General features: G+C 53.3%; 2 protein-coding genes across 2 annotated transcripts; both read right to left on the bottom strand.

The window, feature by feature from the left end:
- Positions 1-3,566: 3,566 nt before the first annotated feature.
- Positions 3,567-8,907, bottom strand: LOC120840851. The gene has a single exon (XM_042287418.1). It carries the CDS (start codon positions 8,124-8,126, stop codon positions 3,567-3,569), a length of 4,560 nt encoding a protein of 1,519 aa, XP_042143352.1. The 5' UTR covers positions 8,127-8,907.
- A 5,081-nt stretch (positions 8,908-13,988) lies between these two features.
- Positions 13,989-19,607, bottom strand: LOC115317611. Its single transcript, XM_040215751.3, has 3 exons — positions 18,702-19,607; positions 18,022-18,616; positions 13,989-14,632 (listed from the first exon to the last, which is right to left on the bottom strand). The coding sequence occupies exons 1-2, from the start codon at positions 19,605-19,607 to the stop codon at positions 18,569-18,571; spliced, it is 954 nt and encodes a 317-aa protein (XP_040071685.2). The 3' UTR covers positions 13,989-14,632; positions 18,022-18,568.
- Between the last annotated feature and the right edge of the window lie 1,855 nt (positions 19,608-21,462).

Genomic DNA, 21,462 nt, shown 5'->3' with positions numbered 1-21,462 from the left:
GATCATTTACCGAAGTAGAACAACAGAGAGCTATAGGCTGATTTTGGAGTAGCCATAACTATTTTAAGAACGCGAACTACTTCACAACGGTAGCCACGAGCGAGAGTTCGATGTTCCGTACAGCCCGCCGGTACAGCCCAAAGATGGAGAATGGCAACCTCCCGGTTTGTCGTCTGCTAGCGGAGCCGGGCGCGTGCCCTCTCTCTGTTTTATTCCGCCGAACCCGCTGAATTTCCCGGATGTATGGAGAGGGCGCTGCTGTCGAACAAAATGGTGCCGCCCAGAGCGTTTTACTGAAAGAGGGCGAGAAAGAAGAAAGGAAAGGGTTACCGGCGCTTTCGCCCTTGCTGGAGCGGTAGAAAGAGTGAAAGTCCCGGGTGAGAGGCTTCAATGGTATTGGGCATATGCCTTGCCCGCGCTTCCTTCTCTGTTTTAAAATCACAAACTTAATTAGAGCCACGGGCTTGTATGGCGACAATCCCCCGGTTATCGGGACACCATTGCTATAGACCGTTCCATTAGGGTCATAGCAGAGAGGGTAAAAGAGAAAAAAATGCACTCCCCCTCTCACCCCGTGTGCCGTGCACTCCGCCGAGTGGGCTGTAGCTAGCGTCCGGCTGGCGTGCAAACTCTGTTTAAAATCGCGTCAATTTGGAACTTTCTAGCGCAGATGCGCAGATTTTGGTATGCCAGTTGTCGTGTAATATTATGCTAGAAGTAAAGAGACTCACAGGGTCCGATTGCGCTGTTACCAGCGTGCAAACAAAAGAAAAAATAGGGAAAACTGTGTCAGATTGGCTGATCTCTTTGGCGAAAAGTAAATCCGGTTGCTGTATTTTTTTTATTGTACAAAGTTCGTACTGGGTGTAGGCCTTTAGCGACCATGAGTGGAAGTCTGAAATAATAAATAAAACGTGCTCTCCTGCCGCAATACACGCAATAGTTGAGGGTAGTACTGCCGGCTGACTCAACTGCTATTTAAGTAACGGAAAAAAGATATGCTAGTTGATCATTTCGCAAAATAGAACAACAGAGAGCTATAGGCTGATTTTGGAGTAGCCACAACTATTCTAAGAACGCGTACCACTCCACAACGGCAGCCACGAGCGAGAGTTCGATGTTCGGTAGAGCCCGCCGATACAGCCCAAAGATGGAGAAAGGCAACCTCCCGGTTTGTCGTCTGCTAGCGGAGTCTGGCGCGTCCCCTCTCTCTCGTTTTACCCCGCCGAACCCGCTGAACTTCCCGGATATGTGGAGAGGGCGCTGCGGGCGAACAAAATGGTGCCGCCCAGAGAGCGCTAAATGGAATGGTCTATAGGGTGCACGAATAACGACATCGAATACTGTCCGAGGACCTATGTAGCTTGCACGGAATCCGGCAAATGCGGCTGCATTTTCTTTAAGCTTTATCGCTTTCTACATTACCCTGATCTCCGGCGGCAGTGGGTTGCGTCCGTAAACCGAATACTTTTCTCCAACGCCATCCTCTCAACTGTGCTGGAACATTTTGTGAATGGAGCGCGCACCGTACGTAGCTCTGTACCGTCGATGAACGTGGGGTACACTAGTTAGGTGCGTGCAAGTTTTCTAGTGATAATTGCTGTTTGAGCTTGTAACTTTTTGTAACTTTATCTTAATATTGATATTCTGAAGTAGTGAAACTGACTTTTATCATTTACAACACTCAGTTGAAGGTGCATTTCCGCCGCCGGGTGCGACTGAAAATTGTGGAAAAGTATCGGATTTCCGATAAAAGATCTTCTATTACTTCTATGGAAGTAATAGAAGATCTGACAGCAAAAAACCATCGTCGTTGAGGAGACTCAAAGTAAGCTTCCAAGAGCACCAGAAAAATGGTTTCCCATTATGCGAAAAGGCGTCGGCGTTGTGCCCGAAAGATGGGCATAAAAATACGTCATCAAGCACGCGCCGCTCAAGGTCAAAGCGGACGCGCCTCATAAATAAAACACAAAGAAAAGCACAGCAACGCAGATGCTTCGTCACGGAAGCCGTCGTGAAGCCGGCGGGGTTCGCCGCCCCTGCACCGTGGGGGAGCGCCGGAGCGCCGTGTGAAAAAGGAAAACGTGGCGCACTGTTTGTAGGAATGCTTTCGCATTTCTACATATAAGCAGTCTTAAGTGTCTTTGCCGAATTTTTCCTTGTGTTCCTGTCCACTTTCCTACCCGCAATGCAACCACTGCGTGTTCAGAGATGGCCGCCGGAGACACCTGGTACTCGCTGCTAATCTGATGAGCTCGCTCGGCATATAAACGCGATCTCCGGTCTTGGCAGCAGCCTTGCCAGTGTGTATAGCTAGGACCTTAACCCTGAGACGCGTGAATCGCATCCACGAGGTCAAAATCTCGCAGTAATTTACTAAGTTCCGGCTGGCTGGCGTGGTAGTGTAAACTACGTAAGCAGTCCCACGTGTTCAAAACGCAGTTAAAACCCATTGCAACCATCGTTCGTACAGGACTGTCAAGATACTGTCGGAGTTTAGTAAGAAAAAGTTTACGGTCGGCCGCGTCGCCGGAGGCCTGCACAGATATCACTTTAATTGACTCCTGATGCCGAATCACTTCAACCGAGCAAACCCGGCTGTTCTCATTTGTTTCCCATTCTGGGTAGGCCACAAATCCTCCGTTTTTTTTATTATCAAAATTCCTTTGCCGCCACTGTGCCCGACAGCCCTCGGGTAAAAATATTGGTAATATATATATAAAAAGAAAATCATACCATTCATTTTAATTGAGTCTCGGAAGAAAGTTTGGTTTTCTGAAGGCAAATTATAACGGCGTTTTCTTTCAAGAGCAAATTTAGAAGCCACTAGTAGATGGTTCTTTGTTCTTCTCGATGCGCCACGGACTCTCCCGATGTCATCAGCGAGAAGGCTCGATGAGGTTTGGTATGGAGTAGGTATACTTTATATACAGGGAATCACGATACAACAACTTTTACGAAGCAGGAAGGGAACTTTCTGGCCGCCCCGCGGACCCTCTCCGCGGCTACTCGAGGTGAGGCTTGCCCACCTAGCTCCAGACAAGAACCCCTTTTCCAGCCAAGACAACGCTTAAATACCAGCGCATACGCGCTGTTTACAATCCCTCCAAATGAAAGAACATAGAAAAAAGCTCCGAACACCGACATCACTTTTCTCCAGCGCCATTCGTCAAAACTGACATCATTTCTTCAGAGGCTTTGCTATTTGCCGAAACTGACATCACTCTTTCAGAGGCTTTGCCATTCGTCGGTTCTGATGTCAGGTATTGCGCAACTCTCATACAACCTTGGCACTCCGGAATGCAATGCTGCTCGTCCATCCATCGAAGCACGGAGAGGAAACATGACACCCCGGCCAGCTTCCCGCAAAGGGCAATCTCTGTACGGGGATGCATTAGTCACGAATGCGAAGGTGGCGGCGCCCGGCAACACATAGAGCACGCCGAGAAAGCGATAAACAATGACGCCAGACCTTACACCTCCCTTCCAAGATCCATTAATCTAAACCAAGATTAATTGGACTACAAACACAAAACGAGGTCCGGCGTCATTACAACACCACAAAATTAAGTCATGCACACTTCAAGGGTTACGCGAAATATAGGGGTATGAAAACACCATTGAACACTCAACGAGTCCACGAGACAAACGTTCATTCCCTCCGCGGGAGTTCGTATTGGCACACAAAAGTCACAGCACTTTTCGTGTGGTCCACGAGGCCACATTCCACGCCTGCTTGCTATGCATGGTGCTCGAGCCGGCAATGCTTCCCAGCAACCGTTAGGGAGCCTAGATAGGGCATCCGCATTTGTATGGGTGCTGCCCTTGCGGTGACGGATTATCACGTTGTAACGCTGTAGCGCTAAGGCCCAACGTGTGAGTTTTGCGCCCTGGGGCACGCTACTTGTAAGGTACGAGAGCGGGTTATGGTCGGTAATGACGGTTACCTGGGTGCCGAAGACCCACGTCTCAAACTTCTTTAATCCCCAAATCACCCCGAATGCTTCCCGTTCGATCGTTGCCCACCGCGTTTGCGTTGGCGTAAACCGATGACTAGCGAAGGCGATCGGAATTTCGGAGCCGTCGGCGGCTATCTGTGCTAAACAGGCACCGACGGCCACCATCGAGGCATCAGTGTAGAGCACATATGGCTTTCCCGGGTCAGGGGTAGCCAGCGACACGGTTTCGCAGAGGGCTTGCTTGAGGGATTTAAATGCCTCGTGGGCTTCAGGAGGCCAAGGTATCTGAGTAGGCACCCCTTTCCCGGTGAGCTGCGTCAGCGGCCGAGCTATCTCTGCAAAGTTAGGAACGTAGCTACGGTAATAGCCACAGAGGCCGAGGGCGCTCCTCAGCTCTTTCTTTGTCTGGGGCACCTGGAGTCCCTCAATGGCCGCCACTTTCTCGGGATCTGGACCATGCCTCCCAGAACCTACAATATGCCCCAGATAGCGAATAGAAGGCCTAGCCACCTGACACTTTTCAAGGTTTGCATGCAAGCCTGCCGCCTGTAATGCTGTGAACACCCTGTGTAGGTGCCCAACGTGTTGTTCTAGCGACGTACTGAACACAGCTATGTCGTCTAGATAGGCGCACGCGTAGTCTTCGTGACCTGCCAGCACGTGATTCATATTTCTCTGGAAAGTCGCCGCCGCGTTTTTGAGGCCGAAGGGCATCACCCTCCATGCAAACTGACCACAGTGCGAGATGAACGCCGTACAAAGCTGAGAATCCTCGGCCAATGGCACCTGCCAGTAACCGCGTCGCAGGTCTATGAGCGTGATGAACTTGGCCGCCCCCACGCGCATGATGAGCTCCTGTGGGTGTCCCATTGGGAAGGCATCTGTTTCCGACACTGCATTAAGCGCGCGGTAATCGATGCACAAGCGCACCGACCCATCCTTCTTTGGCACGCATACGATCGGGTGTGCGAAGGCGCTTTCACATCGGTATATCAAACCTAGCTCCAGTAGCTCTCTGATCTGTTCAGTAACCTCCCCCTTTAAGGCGTCAGGAATCCTATAAGGGCGGCCGCGCTTTGGGCTAGCGCCTTCGATTAGCTTCACACGGTGTTCCCCCACTCGCGCGATACCCGGCTGGCCCGAGAAGAGCGCGTGGTGCTGGTCGAACGCAGCACCTATACGGGCAGCTGTTTCTTCATCGATGTGCGCGGTCTTTTCATGATCGAGAATTGGACGCGCCTGGCCAGGCTCGGCTGCTCGCGGAGTGTATTCTACCTCCCCGAAGTCACAGTCATCGTGGAACATAACGCTCACCGATGCAACTTCGCAAACGTAGGGGCGCAGTTTGTTCGCGTGCACTAGCATGCGGCGGCCATCGCGCGTCTGCACGTAGTACGAGTGCTCACGATACCTTTCCGTTACTGTGCACGGCCCCAGCCACTTCGGGTACATTTTCCCTGCGCGGTTTGTGTCAAAGACGAGGACCGCGTCGCCCTCGTTAAACACCTTTAACATGGCGCGTTTGTTGTAGTGCGACGCGTACGCCTCCTGTTGCTTGCTTGTGGTGAGCTCCGCGGCGTCAGCTGCGAGCTCTAGTTGCGTTTTCAATTTCTCTAAGTAGTCCGCGGGAGCGTCCGCTAACTCCGCTGGGATCTCAATATCACCCGCCCAGCTTCTCCCGAGGATAGCGAGAGGCCCGACCGGGTCTCTACCGTAAAGCATTCGGAAAGGCGACACTCCCGTTGTGTCGTGGGGGACCTCTCGGTAGGCCCACAGCAAGAAGGGGACGAATCGATCCCAATCTCGGGCGTCTCTCTCGATTACGTGAAACAACATATTTTTGAATACACGGTTCCACCTTTCCACGGACCCGTTACTTTCCGGGTGGTCAGGGGTCGAGAACCGTGGGGTGCAACCCAGTCTCGCGAGAAACTCGCTAGTAAGTGCAGCTGTGAAATTCGTTCCGCAGTCCGAACACACTACTTCTGGTACTCCTGTCCTGGCGAACACGGTCAGCAGCGCATCACATGTCGCCTTGGCTGACAGTGACTTTAGGCAAACCACCTCTGGCCAGCGTGTGCACAAGTCTATGACACACAATGCATAGCGGTGCCCTCTGGCTGAAGGTGGGTCGATAGGGCCGATCACGTCAATGTTGACTTTCTGAAATGGGAACTTCGGGCGCGTGAGCGGTGCTATCGGCACCCTATCGGACTGCCGTCTGTCTGATCGAACCTGACAACTGTGACACCCGTTGCAATGGTCGCGAATGTCTTTCTCCATGCCTGGCCAGTAAAAACTGTACTTAATGCGCGCTTTTGTTTTGCGGAAGCCGAGATGACCGCCCCAGTACGACTCATGGGCCAGGCGAAGCACAGTGCTGCGGCGCGACTCGGGTAGTAATAACTGCAGCACTTTCTGCCCAAGTACTTGATCTTTATGGTACAGCAATCCGTCTACTATTGACATGCCCGCCTTGCCACCTTTTGCGTTTTGCCAAGCCCGTCGTAATGACTCGTCATCTCGCTGTTCATTACGGAACTTTCGCGCGTCACTGGTTTGCATTACCTCAGTTTCAAGATTCAACTCCTCTCGCTCTTCTCCGGGGATATCAGGTGGTGGGGGCACATCGATTGAAACCATGTTGGGATTCGGTGGCTCGAACAGGTTCTCCTGTTCCTGCCCCTGCTCTCCCTGCTGGCCCCGTTTCCTTACTGCTTGTATGTGAACCTCGTCATCCCCCTCATTATGCGCGTGCAACTGTTCCCATGTTTCCGCGGAGATCAGGCAGTCAGTGTGTGTGAGCCGATCCGTAAGAGCGCACACGACCTGCGTTGCGTCACCCACATCGTGAATCAAGGATGCCCCGCGGTAAAGTGCGAGTGGTACCACGGCGAGCTTAGCTTCTACTTTCTCGCCGAATGCGGACACGAGTTTTATACTCCCGTGCGGCTTTAGTAGTTCCTCCGGCACGCTGCTCTCACGGACTACGGTGATGTCTGCTCCGGTGTCGACAATTGCATCAATTACCTTGCCTCGGCAGCTAACTTTGACGCTCCCGAGCTTTGGATGTGCCAAGCTGCGGCTTTCAGCTGCGATACGTGCCGTTAATCTCTCTCCGCGTGGTCGTTCGTCACTTTTTACGCCCCTCGCTTCCCGAGCAAACGGGCATTGAGCCACGTAGTGGCTCGTGCTTCCGCACTGGAAGCATTCGCCCGGCCGAGAAGCTTTCTTAACAACTGAGGGCGGCCTGGTCGTCTCGGGTTTCTCTGCCCGAGCTGTAACGCTCCCGGTTGTTTTTGATGCGCTCGGTATTACCCCTTGGTTGGTACCCTTTGACTCTGCCCTTTTAGCGAGGTTTATTTTCGCGCACGCACTGCCCTCGCCCGCCGCTTCCTCATAGGTCTGCAGCAGCCGAGCCAGTTCGTCTGCTTTTAACCATTCTTCCCCCTCCCGCAGCTTAACGTATTTGGCGGCTTCTTCTGCTAAACTCGACTTCAACTGGTCGGCGACTAACAGTTCGAGAAGATTTTTAAAGGAGGAGACGCCGCGGGCCTCCACATAGAAGTTAATGTAACTCTGTAGACGAGTTGCAAACGTTTTCCAGGTCTCCCCCTTTCGCTTGTTCGCGGCAAGAAACCGCCTTTGGTATTCGGCCGCTGACAGCTTCAACTCGTCGAGAACTACTCCCTTGAGTATATCGTAATCCCTGTGTTCCGCAGGGGTTAGTCGCGTCGACAAGTATGCAACCCGCTCAGCGATCATCGGGAAGACGATCTGCCCCCACAGCGCCTTGGGAACGTCGTACGCTCCCAGTGAGCTCTCCACTGACTCGAACCAAATAGGCACCTCGCCGTTGGTTGGGAATTTCGGAAAGGCACCTGCTAGCAACTTGGAGTAATATCTGAGTCCCATCTGGCCGCTCGAAGGTTCCGCCTCGCTCGCCTGGTCACGCCTCTGCGTCGCGGTGTCCAGTCGAACCCGAGCGAGCTCGAGTTCAAGTTCTAGAGCGCGTCGGCGCTCTTCTGCAAGCTTGAGGCTATACTCCATTTCTTTTTCCGAGAGAGATGAGTCTGGCACGTTACTACCATCCCCGCCGCCTTTCCCGCTCTCGTTCATGTCTCTCCGATTTTTATCCGCGTTTAGGTGCGGAAATCTGGTATTCATATAATTGGGCCGGCTCGAGCAACACAACACATAACAGAGGAATGTGAACCAAGGGACTCACTCGGATGTTTGTGTGTGCGCCTGGTCGCTCGTCGCCTGAAGCCGACGTCCTCGCTGCAGAAGTCTGATGGTGCTCTCCGCGCCCAATTCTTGGTCTCTGAGGCACGACAGTGGCGGTGCGTGACCGCGTGTCGGGTTGATGTTTTCTTCCCGGTGGCCTGCCAGCGGTCGCTCCTCGTCTGTGCGTCGACGGTTACTGCGTGGCGTCCTCTTCGTTCCGGAAACGTCGCAGATCTCTCCTTCGTAGCCTTTCTTGTCCCAGTCTTGACCTCGTGTCGTTCCTGCGGACGGCCAGTGAAGGAAACTCGATGATCTGTCATTTCTTGTCCACTGCTGAAACGCCGCCTTTGACGTCCTGCGAGGGTTTCCTGTCGTCTTGTTGCCGTCGTCGATTCCTCCGTGGTGCTTCGTGCTGTCGACTGCGCCAGTAGATGGTTCTTTGTTCTTCTCGATGCGCCACGGACTCTCCCGATGTCATCAGCGAGAAGGCTCGATGAGGTTTGGTATGGAGTAGGTATACTTTATATACAGGGAATCACGATACAACAACTTTTACGAAGCAGGAAGGGAACTTTCTGGCCGCCCCGCGGACCCTCTCCGCGGCTACTCGAGGTGAGGCCTGCCCACCTAGCTCCAGACAAGAACCCCTTTTCCAGCCAAGACAACGCTTAAATACCAGCGCATACGCGCTGTTTACAATCTCCCCAAATGAAAGAACATAGAAAAAAGCTCCGAACACCGACATCACTTTTCTCCAGCGCCATTCGTCAGAACTGACATCATTTCTTCAGAGGCTTTGCTATTTGCCGAAACTGACATCACTCTTTCAGAGGCTTTGCCATTCGTCGGTTCTGATGTCAGGTATTGCGCAACTCTCATACAACCTTGGCACTCCGGAATGCAATGCTGCTCGTCCATCCATCGAAGCACGGAGAGGAAACATGACACCCCGGCCAGCTTCCCGCAAAGGGCAATCTCTGTACGGGGATGCATTAGTCACGAATGCGAAGGTGGCGGCGCCCGGCAACACGTAGAGCACGCCGAGAAAGCGATAAACAATGACGCCAGACCTTACACCACTGTTTTCTTATTCTAGAAATTAAACTGACCCAGTTAAACGCGGCGATTTTAAGCGGTTTCATGTTGACGAGCGTAATGTTAATAAGTAAAATGCAGTGCAAGAAATACAAATAAGGTCACATTTAAACGAATGCGTCTTGGCGTCTCAGGCCGTCGACGGCGTCGCCGTCTATACTCCGGGTCTTGTCGCCGGCGGTCTTCTGGTGGGATGCGGGGCATTGGATTGAAACGTCCTTTCTTTGTCGAGCCACCCTCCCACTTCTGTCTTGCGTGGCCTGTTCAGGGAGCATGTGAGAGAGACGGTCGAGGTGTTGTAAAGCTGGAAAATCGTTGGTCAGTGATGCGTTGTCGGCGTTGGTCCCAGTTTCTTCTTGCAGCTCTTTGCTCAGATGATCGTCGGGGAACTCTGTGACTTGTTCCGGCAATTCGACGGCTGCTCCGACTGATTCACTAGGTGTGCCTGTCCCTTGAGCGTTGAACTCAAGCTCAGGGTTGGGCTCGGGGAGACCGGTGCCGGGCTTGGTGTTGCGGGATTCTCCTGCTCGTTCGTTGTTGGAGCGGGCGGTTGTTGCTGAGATTCGCTCCGTGCCGTATCGTCTGCTTCCTCTTCGTCCATCTCAAGGTCTTGTGCGTCATCCGTAAAAGGAACGCCGGTGACGGTGGCGGTATACGAACGGACGCAGTCTTCAGATGCATGCCCGACCCGGCGGCACTGTTGACATTAAGGTGCCCTGCAGTTCTTCCGAATGTGTCCTCTCCTTTTGCACCGCAAACACAGGGGTGCGTGTCCGGGAACCACAGCCGGGACACCTCCGCCGCAGACTTCGAGCTGGTGTGGCAGGCTGTCAATGGTGACGCCCTGCTTCAGTCCGAGACGCATTATCTTGAAGGACGACTGTAGCCACTGAAAGCCCTTGCACCGTCTTCCAGGTTACGCGGGTGATCTCCTGAACTTTCCCGTACTGCTCAAAAGCTCCAAAAAGGGCGTCATCCGGAACATGGAACGGCACCCAGTGCACTTTCAACCCATTAGGCGCCATTGTTCCCAGTTGGGAACAAAAACCTGCAGTTCCTAAACAGCTATATTTTCCTATATATCATTTTCAAATTTTCCTAAAAATAATTTTGAAACATGGTGAAGGGATTAATCTTTTAGCCGGTAATTTCTTTCATTGATGCTATACTTCCATTTTTGTTTGAATCGCGTTTCCTCCAGGTCGTCCGCGTCTCCTTGCTCATGTTTTCGCCGTTAACGCGCGGATGTTCCCCCAAGGTATAATTATGACTAAAACGCGGCTAGTACACAGTATGAGATGTACATGCACTCTTTTGTTTCAATACGTTTTATCGGGGAAGAAACAGTTAGCGTTTCTGTTTTAGCACTGTAATTATTGATGTTCCCAAAAAGGAACAATGGCAGAATACAGGTAGACTGGCTGTGTTGCACATGTGCTCTGTTCGCGCCGTACGCTGTGCTAAAATGATTGCTAGCCGGATTTTTATTTTACAGATGTCGCGGCGGTGATACTTGGCATGCCTATTTCTGGTGACAAACAACAAGATGTAGACTTGGTAATGTTGCCGCCACCAAAAGGAGGTGACCCGATGACCGACGAAGAAAAGATCATTGATGCATCGTAGTACAATGCCTTGCGATGTCACAGGCGAGGCTGAAGTGCATACTATACAGATCACGATGAGAACAGCTGGGCAGCGAATAAAGAAAAAGGCTGATGTACCTGACTGCCAGGTGCACCAGATATTCTCAAAACCAGTCACTCCTACTGTGCTTCATTCACTTTGCGCTTTGCGACCTGATTTGTTTCACATGAACCCGGTAAACCTATTCAAGATGTTCTTCATAGGGATGAAGTCGTAGAACTGTTAATTACCGAGACCAACAAATATGCCCGCTGCAGTCTGTTGCGTGTCAAGTGACGAATGAACGTTTATTGCCAGGAGCAAGATAGTATATACAGAACATGTGAGCAGTGAAACAGATAAAAAAGAGCAGCGGCTGATAACACGAGGGCACAATCATGACTCGCGTTACATCTTCCTTTTCCTTCTTTAAAGAGAGCTTTTTGAATTAAGCATAATTGAAACACAAAGTAGTGGTAAGCACTTTTGTTGTCCTAGCTGCTTACTACACATCTTAAAGACACCTAAATGCTTGTTAATGTTCTGGCTCCGGGTATCTTGCGGGACATTCCCTTGGTCGCTCACTACGGCGCAATTCCACCGTCTGAGTCGCGGGCAAGTTGATGGTGTGGTGTGTGATGTCGGCATCGGCACCTGGCTGGTGCTTCTCGGGTGTTCTCTCGTGCGGCGAAGTTCTCGTCCGTCTTGATCCTGGACAATGTAGGACCGAGGGGCACCCGCTGCTCCAATGACTGCTGCTGGAGCCCACGTCTTGGCCAAAGTGTCGTACATGGTAACCTGGTCGCCATCGTTTAGATTGGGAAGAGACCTGGCGGTGCGGTTGTAATCATACCTCGTTAAACCTCACCCATGAGGGCCCTCACTCACCCTCATCTTCACAGGTGAGGTGAGGGTGAGAGTTTCTGAACCAGGAACATTCATGAGTGTGAGGGTGAGTGAGGGTGAGTGAGGGTGAGTGAGGGCTGTGAGGGCGGTGAGGGCTGTGAGGGTGGTGAGGGCCGTGAGGGCGGTGAGGGCCGTGAGGGCCGTGAGGGCGGTGAGGGCCATGAGGGCGGTGAGGGCGGCGAGGGGTATGAGGGCCATGAGTGCGTGAAAGGCGTGAGGGCGGTGAGTGGCGTGAGGGCCATGAGTGCGTGAGTGGTGTGAGGGTGGTGAGTGAGTGAGGGGCGTGAGGGCCGTGAGGGCGGTGAGTGCACGAGGTGTGTGAGGGCCATGAGTGCGTGAGGGCGGTGAGTGCGTGAGGCGCCCTTCAGATCGAGCATCTTTCTCAGCGATTTTGGTGTTAATGGCGGGTTGTTCTCTAGCTTTCCCTAGATCAACACGAATTGCTGAAATCGGGTCCGGCTCGAAATAAGCAAGCAACTCGGAGCAATTCGAATACGTTTGCAGCGGCTGCATCTAATCAGGGACGCAAAATTTTCACGTGATACTTCGTGCCGGTGATGATGACACCGAAAGACTTGGTTCCGGTTTGAAATCGATCGTTTTTTTGGAAATAAACTGTTTCAGAAAGGTGCATTAGTATTCTTAACGAGATTTAAATGCATAAAACACGTTTATAACGCGTAATTGTGTCTAAATAGTGCAAGAAAAATAAAATTTTATGATGACGATGGCAAATTGCAGCAATTGGTTGCTGCGTGTGATCGCGGGCGGCCCGTGTTGCTGGTGTTGCGACGTAAAGTTTCTGGGCGAAATTGCCCCATCTGAAGCTGGCCTGGGTGGCGTGAGGGCCATGAGTGCGTGAGGGGTGTGAGGGCCGCAAGGGCGGTGAGTGTCGTGAGGGCGGTGAGTGGCGTAAGGGCGGTGAGTGGCGTGAGGGCGGTGAGTGGCGTGAGGGCCGTGAGTGGCGTGAGGTCCGTGAGTGGCGTGAGGTCCGTGAGTGGCGTGAGGTCCGTGAGTGGCGTGAGGGCCGTGAGTGGCGTGAGGGCTATCAGTGCGTGAGGGCCGTGAGGGCGGTGAGGGCGGTGAGGGCCGTGAGGGCGGTGAGTGGCGTGAGGGCGGTGAGTGGCGTGAGGGCGGTGAGTGGCGTGAGGGCCGTGAGGGCGGTGAGGGCCGTGAGGGCGGTGAGTGCCGTGAGGGCCGTGAGGGCCGTGAGGGCCGCGAGGGGCGTGAGGGGCGTGAGGGGCGTGAGGGCCGTGAGGGCGGTGAGTGCGTGAGGGCCGTGAGGTTCAGTGAGGGTGAGTGAAGGGCTGAAGGTGAGTGTGACTGTGAGGGTGAGGATGAGTGAGGGGCTGAATGTGAGTGTAGCTGTGAGGGTGAGGGTGAGTGAGGGGCTTAGGTGATTGTGGCTGTGAGGGTGAGGGTGAGTGAGGGCGACCTAAAATGCCGACCTCTGGTTGTAATACGTCCGCTGCTTCTCCCAGATGTGCCGTAGACGTTTTTGGACAACTTGCGGTCGAACGATGCTTGGCTCCAGGTGACTCGGGGGTACTGGTAGAAGGGTCCTAGTCTGTCGTCCCATCAGCCGATGCACAGGTGACTTGAGATAATCGTCCCTGGGAGTATTGCGCCACTCCAGTAATGCGGTGTAGTATTCGACACCACCATATGCATATTTTCTCAGGAGCTTCTTTGCCTCTTGCACCACGCGTTCCACCATCCCGTTTGAGCGCGGATGGTATGGACTGGACTTGACGTGCGTGGTGCCCATCTTACGGAGGTAGTCCTTGAACTGTTGGCTGTTGAATGGCGGACCATTGTCACTGTACAGAGTCTTTGGCAGGCCGTGTGCTGCCAAGATGTCTGCGCAGACCGTGATGACTCTGCTCGCAGTCGAGCGGTCGAGGGCTCTCACTTCGAAAAAGAAAGAGTAAAAGTCAACCACAACAATAAATTCTTTGTCATTGTGGTAGCACAGGTCGATTCCGATGGTCTGCCATGGCAATTTCGGGATGTCATGGCTGAGTAGTGGCAACTTCACATTCTTAGGTTTATACTTTGTGGAGACTGAAGAAAAGACAGCCGCTTCACTGGTGTCTACGCCCGTTCTACCCCGCGCTCGTCCTGAGCGCGAGCTAGTTCGATCTGCCTGACGAGGCATCTTTTATTCTTCTTCTTTTCGATCCCCACATCATCCCCCTCTTGGGGGGGGGGGGGGCAGGGAGTTTCCTAATCAGTTGGTTACATTTCGTCGTCGCTGAGTCTGATGTTCGCCAGTTCTGGTGGTAAGGGTAGTGTTCGGCGCAGGCGTTCGGGGCAGGCACGGCCAACAATAAGGAGGGCGGCCTCGATGTCGGCAGGTGTAAGGGCCCGTGATCCAGCTCGCACCAGCGCCCGCTGGTGGTCTTCTCGGTCGTGGTGAAGTGCTCCTTGATGATGTTGTTCGCATGAAATGAGTGGGACGCGGCAAAGTTCACAGATGTCGGCATATTCTTCCTCGTCGTAGGCGGCGGGTAGATCTGCAGCACAGCGCTCCGTCAGTGTCCGTCGCCGGAAGGGATGGGGAACGTCTTCTGGTGCAGTCCCTTGTGGCACTTGAGGTTGGTGTTCCCAGGCCATCCGGGACGCGAATGTGACCATTCGACCGGCCTCCATCACGCACCAGGTGGCAGCCTCGGCAGTGCGTGGCGGTTGCTGACGGCGGTTATGTCGCCTGGCGCGGCGCGAGTGGCCCCGTGGGTTGAATTGGGGGCGTAGGGGGGATCGGGAGCGGCTCCGAGAGCGTCGGAAGGAATGGGTGTTGCTGCGTCGAGGTGGCATGCCTGGATAGAAAATAACCATGAGCAACAATCTTTCGTGTGGCAAAAATTGACGGGGGACTGTGTTTCTTAGGACATCCCTAAAGGGTGACATGTCTAGAAACAAACGGCTTCAGATCACAAATGTTAACGGGTCCAGTTAACGACCCGTCTTCGACATGTCGTAACCTATACACCAAATGTGATACCCGTGAAACAACTTCCAAGGGACCTTCCCAACGAGGAGCTAGTGATGCCGCGAATCCCTTTGCTGCATTACTAAGCGGGTGCACGCGCCGGAGAACGCAGTCGCCTATTGAAAATTCTAGGGATCTCCTGCCTTGGTCATATTGGTTCCTCTGATCGAGCTGCGCTAACTCAATATTTTGTCGAGCCACTCGCACAGCGTCGGTGATTTTATCACGAAGTTGTTCAGCGAATCTCGCGTACGAGGTGTTTGGTCTTCGATTATCGTCGGAAAAGCTGTTCTCGAGGGGAAATCGCAGCTCGCGTCCGAAGTTTATTTGGGAAGGTGTGAACCCTGTCGTACGGTTCTCCGTAGTTCGAGTGGCGAAAGCCATTTTCGGGATGTAATTGTCCCAGTCTTTATGTCTCTCGGTGTATACCACTAGCATTGCTTTGAGGTTCCGGTTGACCCTCTCAGCTATGTTGGCTTGAGGGTGGTAAGGAGTGGTGCACTTGTGCTGGATGCCCAGTGTTGCGCAACAGTCCTCAAAAACCTTACTTGTGAAGTAGGATGCGTTGTCGGAAATTAATTGGGAACAGAACCCGAAGCGGGTGAAGGTGTCCCTCAATTTGTCCCAAATGGTCCTGGAACTCAGTTGGCGGAGAGGGTGAAGCTCCACCCACTTTGAGAAGTGGTCGGTGACTACCAGGAGATACCTGTTTCCTTTGGGGCTGCGTGGAAAGGGGCCCATTATGTCACATGAAACAATCTCCCATGGATAACGACTTTCCACTGACTGCATCAAACCAGGGGGTTTACCTCCCCTGGGTTTGGCTTGTTGGCAACGTAGGCAACTGCGTGTGTAGCGGAGAACATCCTGGCGCATCCTCGGCCAAGTGGCAACGCGACACAGTTTTTGGTAGGTTTTCTGACCGTCACTGTGGCCCGCTAGCGCACTGTCATGAAAATACCGGAGGAAAGTTTGCCTTAATGTACGGGGTACGACCACACGAAAAGGGGACGTTGTGGGGTCGGCTTCGTCTGCCTGCGGTATGTAGCGAAGGAGGAGTCCATCCTCGCTGTGTACATATGCGTCTACCGACCCATACGTCCTGTTTCCATCGGTTTGATGGGGCTGAGTCAAGCACCGAGATACCTTTTGGCACATGTCGTCTTTTTGCTGGGCTTCTCGTAGCTCGTCCCGGCTCACAGAAAGACCCCAGGAGACTTCAGCGTCAGCAACAGCGACGAGTTCCGCTGTGTCATCCGGTTTTCGGGGGGGTAGGGGTGCTCGTGACAGGGCATCTGCTGCGACATTGAACCTTCCCGGTTTGTATTCAATGGAAAAATCATATTTCTGTAAAGCCAGAGCCCAGCGGGCAAGGCGTCCAGCGGGGTGTTTAAGGTTTTTCAGCCATGTTAATGCTTGATGGTCAGTCTGGATGGTGAAGGTCGCTTCATCTAGGTACATGTCAAACTTTCGCAAAGCGAATATTATAGCTAGACATTCTTTTTCGGTTACCGTATAGTTACATTCGGCCGCGGTGAGAGTATGACTCGCGAATGCAACGGGCCGCAACGCTGCGTTATGTTCTTGGAGTAATACTGCACCTATACCGTAATCACTGGCATCCGTTTGGAGGACGAATGGAGCATTGAGATTAGGAAGTCTCAGAGATGCAGTATCCGCAATAGCATTTGCTAACGCTTTAAACGCTTGTTCCTGAGCGGAAGTCCAGGTCCATGGAACTTCCCGGCGTAATAGGTGGTGAAGGGGCCGGGCCAAATCAGCGCAGTTGGCAATAAACTCGCGGTAGAATCCCACCATGCCAAGGTACCGTTGTAAACTTTTTTTGTCTCGTGGCTGGGGAAATTCTATAATTGCTCTGAGCTTCTCTGCTTGCGGCTGGAGCGATCCTTGGTCGACCACGAAGCCAAGAAGCTCCACTTTGGGTGATGCAAGTTGCACTTTTGAAGGGTTAATCGTGAGACCAGCTTCACTCATGCGCTTCAGGACGACCTGTAAATGGTGAAGGTGGTCCTCGATAGTACTAGAAAACACTACTACGTCGTCCATGTAGGCCATTGCATAGTTAAACTTTGCATCACCCAAGACTGTATCCATGAGCCTCTGGAAGCTCGCAGGGGAGTTAGATAGGCCGAAGGGGAGTCGGACAAATTCGAACAGACCCCTGGGGCAAACAAATGCTGTTTTAGGGACGTCATCTGTTGCTACGGGAATTTGCAAAAATCCCCTACTACAGTCGAGGGTTGTGAATATCCGTGCAGACCCCAGTGCATATAAAACAGACGAGACTGATGGAAAGGGGTATGCATCTCGCTTCGTGACCGCGTTCAGAGGACGGTAATCTACGCAGAGGCGTGCGGTGCCATCCTTCTTGGGTGCTAACACAACCGGAAAAGCCCATGGACTTTTCGAGGGACGGACGGCTCCGGTCCGAATCATCTCATTCAGTGCTCCGTCCAGGAGTGTGCGTTTGTGAACACTTAGGGGCCGCGCGTTAAATCGGATAGGCGGAGTGTCTCCAGTATCAATTCGGTGTTCGAGGATGTTAGTCCTCCCAGGTGTTTCTGTAAACATATGTGAGAAATTCTCCAAAAGCTTCGCTATACGTGAACGGTCCGAGTCGGTGCCAGAAAATGACTTCATTGCCACGTGCAGATACCCCGAGGAGGGGAATCTCTCACATATTGTACCCTCTAGAGGACGAGCTGCCGTAGGCATTGGTCTGACTGCAAACTTGAAAGTAGCGGACTGCGAGCCATATCGATATTCTTCTGCTGACAAATCTAGGACTATTTTTTCCCTGGAGATGAAATCTCGACCGAGAAGAATAGGGCAGGCGAGACCCGGCAGATATGTGAAATGTTGTCGACATTGTCGCCCATCAAAGCTCAGCTTCAGTCGAGCTCCTTCAGTGACGGAGATAAGTTGGTCAGATGCCGTACGGAGCTCTCTCTGAGAACGCCGCATTGAGATGTTCCGGTCTTTGCACAATTTTCTAACGAAGTCTCCAAAAAGTGAAATTGCAGCTCCGGTATCCAAGAGAGCTGCGATCTGTTGACCGGCAATGTTAACCACAATGTAGGGTTCTGTTATACCTCTACTTTCGTGACGCATAGCGTCAAGGGATGGTATAAAGTACGTGACTGGACGGAACCTATAAATTCGAAGTAGCTTGTCATAGACTTTCAGCCGACTCACCCATGATACCATGGTCGCTAGGATTCCCATGATCAATGAAATGCTGAGGATTGTCACGTCTCGTAGACCCGCCCAGGTCACCGTTCGGTAGTGGGCACGGGGTTCCGGTTGGACCGCACGGGCCATACACTTGTCTACGGGTTTTCCAGAAGGCCGCGCTGGTGTGGTCGCATCAGCCATTTTTCTGGCATGTGGGTGGACGACGGGCGGCCACGCCGCTGCCACTTCCTGCGAGCAGCCGTTGTCGTCACGTCTGTTCTCCGGAGTTGTCTCGTCGGGGACCAGGACGCCACCGAGAACCGCTCCGTGGGAAGCCTCGGGGAAAGCACCGGCGCTGGTACTACCGGAGGCATCTCCGCGAGCGCCGCCGAGAGCGTCACCGCATAATCCGTGAGCGGGAGCGTCATCGGGCGCTCGAGCGGGCGCCACGCCGGGACCTGGGGCATCTCCGCGAGCGCCTGCGAGAGCGTCGCCGCGTAATCCGGGAGCGGGAGCGTCATCGGGCGCTCGAGCGGGCGCCACACCAGGTGCTGCAACATCGGGCTCATCACAGGAGGCCCCCGGCGGGGCTGCTCGTGAGGCTGGGCCGAGACTGCTGAAGAACCGAGACGGTGGGGTGACCGAGGGCCTGTAACAAGGAGAAGCCACCGACAGACAGGGCCCTGCTATCGGCGGCCTACCTCGTTTCCCGAATTGTCGTTTGAAACCCGCCGGGTGCAGTCCCGGCGAAAGTGGCCGAGACTTCCGCACCGGAAGCAGCGGAGAGTAGCTGAGGTGGCCCTTGGGTATCGCTCTCTGGATGGGGCTTGGTATTGGCGGCCATGCTCGCGGACTTGAGCACCATCGCCCAGTCCGTGGGTGTAAGGGTCCAGCGCTCGGGGTACCCTTCCGGGGAGAACTGGCCGTGACCCATGCTCGTCCATGGATTGCCTGGTCGTGCCTGTCCAAGCGCAGGACGGTTCCAGGCAAGCCTCCGGCGGTGGAGGAGGCCGATATCTTAGTTCGGCCAGGATGTCCGCCTGGATCTGGTGGGCTGCTTGGGCCAACTCGTCCAAACTCCGGAACACCCGCCCACGCAGGTAGGGATGAAACTGCGGGTGGCTTTGCCGAATAGCCCGCGACACTTTGTCTGAGTCGGACGCACTAGGGTCAGCCCTGTCATAGAGAGTTTGGAGCGCCCGAACAAACTCGACTAGGGACTCGTCGCGGTGCTGAGTGCGCGCCCTAAGCTCATCGAGCATTCGCGCGCCGTAATCGGGAGGCAGAAATTCATTTTTGAACTGCTCCGAAAAGTCTTGTAGCGTCGAGAAGGGTGATTGTCTCCGACGCCATGTCGCGGCGCTTCCCGTGAGGGCGATCGGCAGTACGCGTGATAGAAGTTCAACCTCAGACATTTCAGACACCGCCTGGTATTCACGCAATTCGTCAAGAAAATCAGCAACCGATTTTCTATCTGCGTAGCCTGAATATTTCGGAATCTCGGCATGTAAACGCAATGTCCCCGTCCGAGGTGTTGGAACTAAGGGTGGTAGCGGACGGCGTTGTTCCTGCAGGAGCCGCGACATCTCCGCCAGGAACAATGCCATTTGTTCTGGCAATGGGCCCAACGCGGTGAGAGGTGCAAGCGGCACCGGTGGGGAAAGGCTCTCAGCGGGCAATGGAACCTCCAAGTCTGCTGTGGGTATATCAGAGCCCGGTCGCAAGTCCTCCGCTCCATCACCAGTCGCGGTAGCACGAGCTGTGTTCGCTGCATTGGGGCGGCTACGGGATCGCGTAAGCGGGGGCGAAGTTGACATTTTAACGGTCACTATAACAAGCTCGGCGGTGAAGTAATCCAATGTCTGTATAGGCGCAGCGACTGCGAAGGCCTGCTAAACGTACCTGACTGTACGGGAATCTGGGTTCGGGCCCCACGCTGTGGCGCCAATGTGGAGACTGAAGAAAAGACAGCCGCTTCACTGGTGTCTACGCCCGTTCTACCCCGCGCTCGTCCTGAGCGCGCGCTAGTTCGATCTGCCTCACGAGGCATCTTTTATTCTTCTTCTTTTCGATCCCCACAACTTTTGACACTCGGCACAATTCTTTGCCATTTGCTCAATGTCGCTTCCCATATTGGGCCAAAAAATCACAGCCTTTTCTCTTGACTTCATTTTTCCGACGCCTCCATGCGTGGAGTGCAGCACAGAAAGTACTTCCCTCTGTTGCCTCGCGGGGATGACGAGCCTGTTGCTGCGAAACACGAGTCCGTCCTGGAGGTGCATTTCATCGCGGTAGTTCCAGTAGGTTCGGATCTCGGCTGGAACCTCGCTTTTGGTTTTGGGCCAAGCGTCACCTGCGTACCCCCGGAGCTTCGTCATGCTGGGGTCCCGGTTGGTTTCTTCCAGTACATCGTTCAGACGTTTGTCTGAAGCAGGCAAGCATTCGATTACGTTCACATAAAAATGTTCTGCTTCCTCTCGCAAGGGTGCTTCGTTTGGAAACCTCGACAGGGCGTCTGCTAGAAACATTCCTTTTCCTGGCTTGTGCTTGATCCTGATTGCATACTTTTGCAAATTTAGTCGCATGCGTTGCAACCGCAAGGGGCATTGACACAGCGTTTTTTTTAAATATCATTTCCAACGGCTTGTGATCAGATTCAACCATCACCTCGCACTGGCCGAAAATGTAATGGTTGAACTTTTCACACCCATGGACAATGGCGAGCATTTCCTTTTCAATTTGGGCATACTTTAGCCGAGTTTCAGTTAGCGAACGCGACGAATATGCTAGCGGATGCCCATCCTGAATGATTACAGCTCCGACGCCCGACTGGCTTGCGTCAACCGAAAGTGTAATCGGCCTGTCTTTCCGGTAATAGGACAACACTGGGGTTTTGGTCAGGACCTCGCGCAAGGCCTCGAAGCTACTTTGTTGCCGTTCATCCCACACCCAGGCAACTTCCCCTTTCAGCAGCTCCCTCAACGGCGCCGTGATTGTTGACATGTTAGGCACGGACCGAGCTACAAAGTTGAAAACGCCAAGGAATACTTGGAGTTCCTTACGGTTCTTCGGTTCCTTCACTTCCAAGATGTCTTGAAGCCTTCCTGGGTCCAGGGCCAGTCCCTCGTTAGTCACGATGTGACCAAAGTAGCGGACACTTTGCTGTAAAAAGTGGCATTTTTTCTTGTGTAATCGTAAGTTGTAGCTTCGGCACCTCTCCAGCACGAGTTTCAAATTTTCGTCATGCTCAGTTTTGGTTCGTCCCCATTCCAAAATATCGTCCATAACAACTGAGACCCCTTCTAGCCCTTGCAATACTTGGTGCATGGCTCGTTGAAATATCTCAGGAGCTGTTGAGATTCCGAATGGCATTCTTAGGAATCTATACCTCCCATACGGAGTGCTCATGGCGCAAATGTTCGAGCTTTCGTCGGCTAGTTTAATCTGCCAGTAGCCGGTAGC

Source organism: Ixodes scapularis, unplaced genomic scaffold, assembly GCF_016920785.2.
Source record: "Ixodes scapularis isolate PalLabHiFi unplaced genomic scaffold, ASM1692078v2 PGA_scaffold9__187_contigs__length_104089568, whole genome shotgun sequence".
Taxonomy (NCBI): Eukaryota; Metazoa; Arthropoda; class Arachnida; order Ixodida; family Ixodidae; genus Ixodes; species Ixodes scapularis.
Note: the sequence above shows the minus strand (reverse complement) of the source record. Positions and strands in the feature narration are given on the sequence as shown.